The sequence below is a fragment of the Sorex araneus genome, chromosome 2 (genome assembly GCF_027595985.1).
Source record: "Sorex araneus isolate mSorAra2 chromosome 2, mSorAra2.pri, whole genome shotgun sequence".
Classification (NCBI taxonomy): Eukaryota; Metazoa; Chordata; class Mammalia; order Eulipotyphla; family Soricidae; genus Sorex; species Sorex araneus.
Window position 1 is genome coordinate 114,643,080 of NC_073303.1, and position 12,074 is coordinate 114,655,153.

Here is a 12,074-nt window from a genome sequence, read left to right on the forward strand (position 1 = left end):
AGAGAACAGCATGGAAATTAAGACTTCATTTTTGTTCTCATGCTGTTTTACTTGTAACTCTGCTATAGGAAAACAAAACCTCACTTTATGCAATATTCTACTAGGAATCTGTGGTTACAGAACATTGTATTTATTTTTATAATCATTGGACTGGAGCGATAGCACAGTGGATAGGGCATTTGCCTTGCATGTGGCCAACCTGGGTTCGATTTCTCTGTCCTTCTCGGAGAGCCCGACAAGCTACCAAGAATGTCCCACCCACATGACAGAGCCTGGCAAGCTGCCTGTGGCATATTCGATATGCTAAAAGCAGTGACAGCAGTAAAGTCTCACAATAGAGATGTTACCAGTGCCCACTTGAACAAATAGATGAACAACAGTGCAGTGCAGTGCCACAACATGGTGCATCTAGACCGAAGCACAGTGCAAGATTTGTTCAATACATCACCATACAAAAATGTCCTGTATGTCTAAAATGTCCATGGCTTTTTGTTTGTTTTAGGGCCACATCCATCTGTGCTTACGGCTTATTTCTGGCTCTAGGAAGTGCTCGAAGAACCATTTGTGGTGTGAGAATTGATCCTGGGTGGGCCTTGTGCAAGACAATCACCCTACCTATTTTTCTGGCCTCAGTGTTGTGCATCTGTATTAAAGTAAAAATTATTTCATGACTTTGTTTTATGCCTAATTATACTACAGATTTTATATAGTAAAAGAAAAAAAAACCTAAAATGTAAGACACTGAACATGACAGAACAAAAAGAACTAGGTATTAGAATTCACAAGTGCATTCATTTGAACATCACGATATCTGAATTCCTTTCCTTGACTTCCAGCCCAAGTCAGTGATTGTTTGGGGCTGGGATGTGTTTGCTGTACAGTAAGAGTTCCCCTGGAGTGAGCTGTACCATGTGGCAATCCAGGTGTCAGGTGTGGAAGGTGATTTCTCTGTGCTATGAACCTCAATTGAGGAACTTGAAGGAGACCAGGCAGAAAAAATTGACTTGTATGCCCTGGAGCTTTGGGGGTAAAGTATCTTATTATGAAAGCCAGAGCTGAAATATTTAAATATCTATTGAAACCCCTGAGGGCTGAGTTTGTCAGGAAAATGCATTTCCAAAGAGTGAATAAATGGGGCATGTCTTCATAAGCCAACTTGCAGAACTTATGTGAAGCAGCTCAGTCTGGGAATTTTCTTCCATTTTACCCCAAGGCCCTTTTGGAAGGGCAAAAAGACACAATTGTAAAGGAAATGAAATATAGTATGGTGTTTTCCCATATGGGGAACCTAAGCTATCATCCAAGGACCTTTCTCTCAGCTCAGGAATTTACTGGCAAACCATTGAGGAATCCATGAAAGCTCTTTTTTTCTCTCTCTGTCTCTCTGTCTGTCTTTCTGTGTCTTTCTCAAACACACACACACACATGCATGCATGAACTCACACACACACACACACACACACATCCCATACACCAATTCTCCAGCAGAAATCACAGCAAGCTGAATGAGTAGAGGTGAATGAAAGAAATGCTAGATACTAGAGGGGTAATCAGGGAAGGACACACACCTCTTCCTTTCCTCTTTCCCATCTGTCATGTCCAAACCAGAGGCAGTTAAAGATAGAAACAAAATTATTTGTGAGTATCCATGATTGGACTCATAAATTAATAAAGTCAAATTTTTAAAAGACTTTTAAAAAGTTGATGTATAAACTTATTGTCTAGAGTTAGTTATAGAGATACTTATTGACCTGATTTTTAAATTGCATACTAGTTAAAATGCTGGAGAGATAGTACAAGGGTAAGGTATTTGACACGTATGCAGCTAACAGGGATTCCATCCCACCCTTGACATCCCATTTGGTCCCCATGCTCTGTCAGGAATGTTTGCTAAGTGCAGAGCCTAGAGTAACCCTTAGCATTGCTGGATGTAGCCCCCCTCCCAAATATTGTATACCAGGTTATACCATAAATAACTTTTATTTCCAAAGCAAATATCTACTCATGAGGTTGGAACTTAGAAGGTAAACATAAAAGTGATTTGTGTAGAGACTAGAAGAGCAGAGATGTATGTTTTCCAGAGGTTAAAATTAAGGTACGTGACACTTATTGCCTGTATTGCAAACCACAACACCCAAATGGAAATAGAGTAAAAGGGAATGTGCTGCCACAGAGCCTAAGGGGTGAGGGTGGGGGTGGAAGAGGGGAGAGGGATACTGGGAACAGTGGTGGTGGAGAATGGGCTTTGGTGGAGGGATGGGTACTCGAGCACTAGATCATTGTATGACTGAAACGTGAGCACGAAAGTTTTCAAGTCTGTAACTGTACCTCACAGTAATTCATTACAAAATTTTTAAAAAACTAAGGTACATGGTAGGGTATGTTCTGACAATAAAATTGTAGTACTGTAGTAATATGCTTGGTTAGTCTAGGTAGGTCCACACGTTCATTTTATCTTTTTGCTTTTCTTTCTTTTTTTTTTTTTTTTTTAGCTTTTTGGGGTCACACATGGTGATGCGCAGGGGTTAGTTCCTCCTGGCGGTGCTCAGGGGACCATATAGGATGCTGGGATTCGAAAAATATTTTAAAGAATGATATATTTTTGGCATCTATTTATGATTTGTAGTTTAAAAAGGATACACAATGAATATATTTACTATGTACAGTATGTAAGTATCATCTTGTTTGTTACCTTATCATCATAGAGCTAGATAACTATCTATATTTATAAGATTATAAAGTTGGCCAGTATGTCTAATAATTGTATAGCAGTAATCAAATTGTTCCTGAAATATTTGACTTGAATGAGAAACTTCCATGAGTGGTTCAAGACAACATAAAGATTGTGACAATAATAAACTGGTAACTCACTAACTTGATTGACAGTGTGCTGTAATAGACACATGTTCTCACTTTAATGTTTTTATAAATCATGAAGCTTTATCTTGCATTTTCTTAGCAAACATAGATGGTCACTCAATTTGTTTGCTAGTATACAGTTAGTTTTTCTGAAAATAAAAATTATTGGTTCAAATATAAATTGAATTAAACATGTATTGGTATTACGGTATATTTATATGAATGGGACTTTTTTTTTACATGATCAAACACAAGACCTCATACATGCCAGGCTTGAGCTCTAGCCCTTATCACCATATCCAGGCATACATACATAATTTAAGCATCTATCAAAATAAGTTGTTTGATGAATTGATAGGGAATGAATTTTTGCAAATATACTAGTTACTGTATCATTCCTCTTTAATTGAAATTTCTTGATTATGTTGTTTATCAAGAATACAGTTATATTTTTTATATTTTAAATGTGCCACTGACAAAAAATATGCTATATAGTCTTTTAAATTATCCTTTTATTTTGTAAAAGCATACACTAAATATGGTGAAAACAAAACTCCATCCTCCCATAAACATTTAGAAACCTTTAGCACTGATTCCCATCACACAACAGAAAAATGATATTTCCTATTATTCAATTCATAACTTAGCAGATGAAAGTAATATATTACTTATTTTGAGATCTAACAATTATCTACTTTTTATTTACTCTCATTGCTACCAGTACTAAACAATCCTTAGAAAATTGTCAAAATACACTTCTCCTTATACACGCAATCTCTTTATTTTGTATTTATTAGCACAATAAAGATATATTTAATGGCTGTTTTTATCCAGTGATGCTAGCATCATTGTTTGCATATCATCACTTTAAGGACTTGTAAAAGAAAATATCATTCTTGTTTTTCTCAGCTGAAGATGCCTGTGGAGGAACAATGAGAGGATCGAGTGGCATCATATCCAGCCCGAGTTTTCCTAATGAATACCATAATAATGCTGATTGCACTTGGACCATCGTAGCAGAGCCTGGGGACACAATTTCACTCATATTTACTGATTTCCAAATGGAAGAAAAGTATGATTACTTAGAAATAGAAGGTTCTGAACCACCTACAATATGGTAAGTGGAGAGTTTTCTATTAAGTTATAATGGTGCCATTGCCTGAGGCCAAATGACAAAGGACAGATGCTGGTGGGCATTAAAGGTCTGGATATTTAGAAGTGGATATGGTTACAGAAAAATTAGTAGGGCATCTGTCAGAACTTAAGGGTATATTGGATGATCACCAAGCCCGTAATGTCAAATACATCGGAATATTTAAAGAGGAGACTGCGACTGACTCCAAATTTATACAAAAAGCAAGTTGTTCGGAATGTAATCAACAGTCGTATTGCTTAGTATGCCAGTCCACAGCGATTCCTTTTAAATTAACTGAAGAGTCTAGAAGTAATTGTCATTTGATTCTGTAGTTAAATCCTTTATGGGGCCTTTTAATTGCAAAACTTAAATACTATGATCTCGGTAAGTACGATCTGCTTCTTTAGACACTCAAGAGATGTTTTCATGAAAATTGCGAAATGACGTGAAACTGCTGTTGATGGGATGATACCTAAGGAGGTAGTGGCTTTCATCCAAAAAATATGGTAGATTAAGAGGACATTGATGGAGATAAAGTAGAAATAATTGAGATACTTAGGAAGTATAATGAAAAGAATCATTATGGTGCTTTGAGAGTGATTGAGAGGTATTAAAATAAAATTTAGTTTTATGATTTAATGATTTGATAAAGATAGAGATATCTTGATTCCAAAACATGAAGAAAGTCAATTTTGAAAGGAAATTATCTGAATATTGATATTACTTTAGATATATTGAGTTTTTAGTATCAGACACATTGCTATTTTAAAGCTATCCTTCCTATTAAAAGAGCTCTTTTTTATTGACATGATGCATAGGCTCTGAACAGATGCATAACTGACATTTAGTTGGTATTGATAATAATTGAACTAATTACAATCAATATTAGTTAGATACAGGATAGGGTATACTAGGAACAAACGTGAGTAGCAAAAACACTCAAAGGTGAGATTTAGAAGGAGTAACCAGCTAAAGAGATTAAGGGAGGGCATTTGGAGAGATGAGAGGAAATGGAAGGGCATAAGTTATCAAAGAGGAGTGTGAAGACAGAGCAGGTAATATCTTGAGCTGCTACTGAAAGAACTCTACAGAAACAATTTTCATTGTGTTTATAATGGACTGACCCTCAGCAAAAGTGTTGCTTACATATATTGAGATCAGAAAAAAACAACATGTTGATAATTATTTTATATTGTCAGTGTGACTTGTCAAAATACCTTTAGGATCTCAGGACTCAGGGTTATATCATTTAGGATGATTCCATGATAATTTCATGATTGGTTACAATGAAACTCAGCAGAGTTCCTTTTAACCTGTTAGAAAATTTAGACCTCTTGGGATACAGGGCCAGCCCCAGCCGGGGCCAGCGGCTCGTCTCCGGCCGCCGGGTTTTCGGCCCGGGTGCCCATGTCTCTGCAGAGCTGGTGGATGTGGAACGAGCGGGAACCAGAGACAGCTTTAGGAATTGGGGTTCCAGCAAGTGCTTGCACCCATGTATGGAGACCGTGAACTAAGCTTTTGCCCCACGCCGGCTAACGGAGGAAATAACCTTCCTTCTTGGTCTCTCTCCCCTCCGGGAGAAGGCGTGGTGTCCGACATTTTGTGGGTCCGCTGAGAAGGTATGAACTTTTGGCGTGAAAAAAAAAAAAATGTGTGCTTTGAACTTGAAACAGCCGCGGGATACAGGGCCAGCCCCAGCCGGGGCCGGCGGCTCGGCGCCGGCCGGCCCGGTTTTCGGGCCCGGGTGCCCATGTCTCTGCAGAGCCGGTGGATGTGGAACGAGCGGGAACCAGAGACAGCTTTAGGAATTGGGGTTCCAGCAAGTGCTTGCACCCATGTATGGAGACTGTGAACTAACTTTGGCTACATGCTGTTCCAGGAAGGGAAATGATTCATTTTCAAACTTAAATCTTCGCGGACTTAATTACTATAATATAGAAATTGTAAACCACGCGGCTGCGGTTTACAATTTTATCTCTTCATTTTATCTCTTCATTCTCATCAGTGGAAAACTTATTATCAAATATTTCCCTGTTAATAGAGCTGTATTCTTAGGGGATAAATTCCAACAAAAATAGTGAGTCTGTTTTGAAACTCTAACAATGGTGAGTTATGTGTTGAAATCTGGAATGTAATCAAGGTAAAGAGAAAAGGAAGTGAAATTATCACTCACGTACGGGGTGGGTTGGGGAGTGAGGGGTGGGATGTATACTTTTTGTTTGTTTGTTTGTTTTGTTTTTGCTTTTGTTTTTGTTTTTATTGGTGGTAGAATATGGGCACTGGTGAAGGGATGGGTGTTTGAGCATTGTGTAACTGAGATATAAGCCTGAGAACTTTGTAACTTTCCACTTGGTGATTCAATAAAATAAATTAAAAAAAAAAGAAAGAAAATTTAGACCTTTTTTTTTTTTGAATTTGTGACTTTAACAGTGATTCATATTTAAGAATATCAAGGTGAACTATATTGCTATGAATTTTCCAATAATTATATATTTTGACACTCAGGTGACTCCTTCAACGTGATATCATAAAAACACATTTTTGACTACTTAGGGGTAATAAAGGGCATTAGAAACAACTTTTATATCATTCTTACTTTCTTTGCCACTAAACTCTGGAATCCAAATCTAACAATTTACTCTGGAATTATCTCTCCATTTGTGTTCTTATAGTTACTTTCAATTATTCAATGAAATATTTTGAGCAATTATTTGTACACTTTTAATTTAACACACATCAATTTGCATGTTTCTGAATTTATAGTACAATTCAGCTTCCCTCCAATTTTTCTTAAATGACACAACCTTTACAGATTTCCTTCTTCCTAGAAAAAGAAAAACAGCTAAAGTTTCATTGTTTATATTATCTTTTTAGATTTGTGTCTTAACAATAAATTAGCAGGTTGACTTTTCAAAATTCTAATCATATTATATACCAGATCATTTGGCACTTTTTAAGAAAACCTTACAAATGTCCAAACGAATTTATATTGTCAATTTAAAGAATCATAGTAAACTAATGCTTTTGTATTTAGTCACGTACACATATTATAGATTTATATTTTAAAAGTAATTTTAGCTGTCTATTGATATACAAAATGATGTGTGAATGTATGAATAAGTAAATTAAAATTTTTAATTAATTCTGGTCCTCTAATCACTAAGCCCCATCATCTGCATTTTTAAATCGCAGTTATCAAAATCAGACATTTTAGATGATATTAATTTGGTTCTTTTATATGAGTATGCATTACTCATATAAATATTTTCAACTTATAATCAAATCAAACTATATATAATTGGTGATAAATTTTTAATCTTTTGATTTAAATTATAAATTACACTTATATTGTCATTACTAAATTGGAGATGGAGAATTTGTGATTAACTACTATAAAATGTAGCTTTAATTTTTGAAGTTCATACAGTGAGACAGAGCATAGTATCCTGTGTTTGATTTTGGCAGCAAACCATGAACTAACCATCATGCTTCACAAGGAATATAAATTCACACTGCATTTCTTGTAAACCATATATGATACATCTCTAAGATATTCTTTATTAAAGATCAACAAAAATATATCATTGAATAGGAATGTATTGAATAGAAATCCATTCAATAATACTAGATATTTCCATCTTGTGATACCTGATGAAAAAAATTATTTCATTGGAAAAATATGAAAAATGAAACGGGATAAAAAATTGATTATAGTTTCAGCTGTGACTCTTGATACATAAGTAGATAACTCATTTCTCCTTCCCAGAGATCATTGTTTTAACATCCAAGAGATTTCTTAGCTTTACTACTGTAAGGCATTACCTGATTTTTTATGCCATCGCTAAGTGCTATGGTAAGAATAAAGAAGTAGAAGGTAACTAGATACTTTCCATGTTTCCATTTCCATGTTTAGTCAGCAAATATTTGCAGGTAACTGTTCCATGGCATGTCGTAGCACTGTTATAGCACTGTTGTTCCGTTGTTCATCAATTTGCTCAAGCAGGCACCAGTAACGTCTATATTGTGAGACTTGTTACTGTTTTGGACACGTCAAATATGCCATGGATAGCTTGCCAGGCTCTGCTGTGTGGGCGGGATACTCTTGGTAGCTTACCAGGCTCTCTGAGAGGGATGCAGGAATTGAACCCAGGGGGGTGGCGTGCAAGGCAAAAGCCCAACCTGCTGTGCTATTTATTGATCGTTCCAGGTACAGGTACCATACTATTTAATGTATGGTAGAGAAAACATGTTATTGTTGTAATCTAGATATTGAGTTTACTAGGATAAGGGTAGTGAGAGATAACAATGAGGGTAATGATAAATGGTTAGATATCTATGATAAAGTTAGGAGAATTTTCTAGTTATTATATGTGAAATTGAAGACTGAGAAAAGGCAACAATAGCACTAAAGTTTTTGGTCTAAAAAGTAGAAGAGGTTCAACAACCATAAAATATATATTGGGAAGGCTATTGATTAAGCATTTTAAAGTGATGACCTGGAACTTAATTGCACATGCTCTAAGTTAGAGATAACTAATAAATATTGGGTGTAGATCCTGGGTAAGCATTTGGATATACAAATACTGGTTCAAAATGATAGGTACAGGATGGAGATCTAAACTAAAAATCTAAAGCTAGAAGTGATTATTAAATAAATATGTTAAAATACTAAGAACTAAAATATTTTAAAAGAAAAAACCTAAGAAATAAGTCTTGGCATATTCCAACACTAAAAAATTCAGCAAATCTTGGAGGAACCAATAAAAGGATTTGAAAAGACAAGTTAATGACTTTGGAAGAAAGTCAAGAAAATGTAGTTTGCTGGAATTCAAGTAGAGGAAAATATATCAAGGAAAAGACTCCGATCAATTGTGTCAAAAATCTGAGAATAACTTAATAAGATAAGCTTCAAAAAGAAATCATCCTTGAAAACAAAGGTGAACTCTTGCCCTTTACTACAATATGGACAGAACTTGAGGCATTATGGTAAATGAAATGTCAGATGGAAAAACCAAAAACTGTGTCACTTGAATCATGTGAAATACAAAGAAACAAAGCAAATGGACAAACATATCAAAGCAAAAACAAACTCTTTGATATATAAGATTGATTGGTGGTTTCTGGAGAGGAATAAAATAGGGATGGATGAAACAGGAATCCTGGTGGTGAACATGGTGTAAAACATTTAGTTAATGATATTTATGTACACTTAAAATGTATAATAATATAAAATAATGTTACCTCAAAAGAAATTTATATTTTAAGAATAGCAATATGATTTATCATTAGATTTAGTGAGAAGTGTAATGTGAGGAGGGGTGTGTTGGAGGTAACAGTCCATAGAGCATATTTAAAAGAAAATGTGAGAAGATGATTTATAGAACACATAAAAATGACCTTTTAATGGCTACAAAGTCATTTGAAAACAATACTGAACAGATAAAATAAGAGTTACTAATAGAATCAAGATAAGTATTTTAGTAATTGGGAGAGATAAAACTATGCTAAAGGGAATGTTCCAACGGTGTGCAAAAGAACTAATAGTAGACTTGACAAGTTTGTTGGAACAAATTAACAAAATGAAAGTAATAAGAAAATAAGAACTCTTCAAGAAATTGAAATTTTAAGTGCTGTATGCAGCCAGTGACTATGGAATACAAAAACTAAGGAGTTTAATTTTGTAGCTCTTCATTCATAAATAAGTGGGCAAAGGTTTGCAATCAAAGACTGATTGAGATGAATGAGTGATATCACTGACAGTGAAAAAGATTTCAAAGTAATTGTGGTTTTTCAGATTGTGTGACATTTTTGAAATAATAGATATGTCAGAAGATTATGTTAATATGTTGGCATTAAAGGAAAAATCATCTCAGTTTGAAAGGTTTTGGATTGAGAGATAAGTGGGATTCATAAGAAATGAGAAATGTGTGAATTTTTACATATTCTAAGGTAGGAATAAAAATTTGAAAGTCACAAAAATGAATCACTGACTGAATTCAAGATAATAATTACAGTTATCAAAAGCTTAATATTAGGTAATCCATATTGTTCAGATAGCATAGTGTAAATTGGTAAACTTAATTTTTTCAATTTAAAGTAAAATTATTTGAATTATGCATATTTTGTTTAATAATAAATATATAAATGACATTATTACTAAGCATTTATATTTGCATTGAAAATGCATTTAGTTTCATTGCTACATTACACCTATTTAATCATAGTACACTAAAATTTATCTCACCTATTAAAGAATGTCATGTCCTATTTTTTAATTTATTTTGACACTATTAATTTTAATTCCACAATGGATCATTCTATAAATGGCTGCTGCTTATGTTTTTCAACCATAAATTTAGCAATTCATGACTCAAAATTGTCAATGACATCTTTGTACCTGATTTGTCTACATTTAACTTTGTTAAACAATTCTTTATCAGAACATATAACATCCTTTGATTCTTTGATTTCCATGCAGTCTTTGCCTCCTTGACTTCCCCATTAATGTTTTGGTAAATAGTTTATATTCTATTATAATTCTTTAATGTGGTGTTCTCTATAACCCTTGTAATAGTGCGTTTTTTTAAAAAATGTAGTCAACTTTACATATAAGTACTACGTTTGGAAAAAAGGTTTAAAATAATTTAAAACATTTTTATGCATAACCTGTTTTAGTTACACCACTACATTGTTGAGTTTACATGATGTGTTTTACATTATTCACCATTTTCTCTTGAAGTAGGAGTTTTAAACAAGAAAAGATTTTATTTCATAATTAAAGCCATCTCAAATTGAAAACATTTTAATATTGTTCCTATGAGAAGGAATTGTCTTCTATATTTAATTAATTTCCCTGGGGCCTCTTGGAGGTGGTGGGCTCCAGCTTTCCTCCCCACCTCGAGCAGAGCTCCCAAGGCCGAAGACCTCCAGAGCCTGGCCACAGCCATGGTCAAGGCCCCTCGCAGCGCGTTCAAATGAGCCTCATACATGAAGGTACCGGCAGAGGAACCCAGGTGTGTGGGACTCGGGACAGTGATCTCCATGCCTGCTCAGATCAGGACTGGGCCTCTTCTGCCCGGATTTCCCATTTTCTAGTAGTTTAGGCAGTCACACCCAGGGACTGCCCCCAGTACTGTGAAATCCCACCAACGGCCCACACCAAGAGACTATAAAACTAAGCTCCCACCGTTTCACGGCCTTGAGACATCTTATAGCCTACTTCTCCCTCTGGGAAAACCCAGCAAGCTACTGAGAGTTGAGAGTTTCCCGCCCACATGGGAGAGCCTGGCAAACTCCCCATAGTGCATTCATATGCCAAAATCAGTAACAATGCTGCGTCTCATTCTCCTGACCCTGAAAGAGCCTCCAATGCGACATCCTTGGGAAGGACGAGCAGGGAGAGGCTTCTAAAATCTCAGGCCTAGGAAGAATGGAGAGGTTACTGAGACTGCTTGAGAATTCTATGATCAATGGGCTGATGATTCAATTAATTTATTTATTAAGTACAAACTATCTTAGCTTTGCTTATTTCTACTCTGGAGAACCCCATATTCTCTCTTGAACACATGTATCCTCACATTCTCTCCCCACATACATTTATAAGCTTTAATAATTATTGAAATTAATCTATTATTTAAATTAAAAAGCTATAATAATGAATTTACCTCCCCTTCCATTATCATAAGTAATGGACATATTATGGACAAATTTGCTGTATATACTTCATAAACTTTAAAATTCAGTTGTGTTCCAGTATGTCATACACCTGATATGATTTTTTCTACAGATACTGCCATTTAGAACTGTGTAAAGCTATTAAACTACTTTTAATATTTCTACTTGCTTTCAATATGGATCAGATTTTAACTGACTTAAAATATCAGGTAACACTGCAATGAAATAAATTGGTTTCTACTTTTTAGGTTACCTGAAAAGTATAAGTAATTTTATTATAGTTATTTTCAATAAACAAAACTTCTGTAAACAAAACACCTTATCAGTTGATGAAAAACAAAGCACACAGACTCTTCTAGAAATGGGTACTTCTGATTAGATATATATATATGAAGTTCTTTTCATA

General features: G+C 34.9%; 1 protein-coding gene across 2 annotated transcripts in view; it reads left to right on the top strand.

Annotated features, from left to right (window-relative positions):
* CSMD3 (CUB and Sushi multiple domains 3) overlaps window positions 1–12,074 on the top strand; it is a 1,180,343-nt gene that overhangs the window by 337,967 nt on the left and 830,302 nt on the right. For both annotated transcript variants that reach the window (XM_004607658.2, XM_055125482.1), the window contains exon 5: window positions 3,769–3,976. In XM_004607658.2, the coding sequence (XP_004607715.2) occupies window positions 3,769–3,976 (208 nt within the window). The remainder of the gene's footprint in view (window positions 1–3,768; window positions 3,977–12,074) is intronic.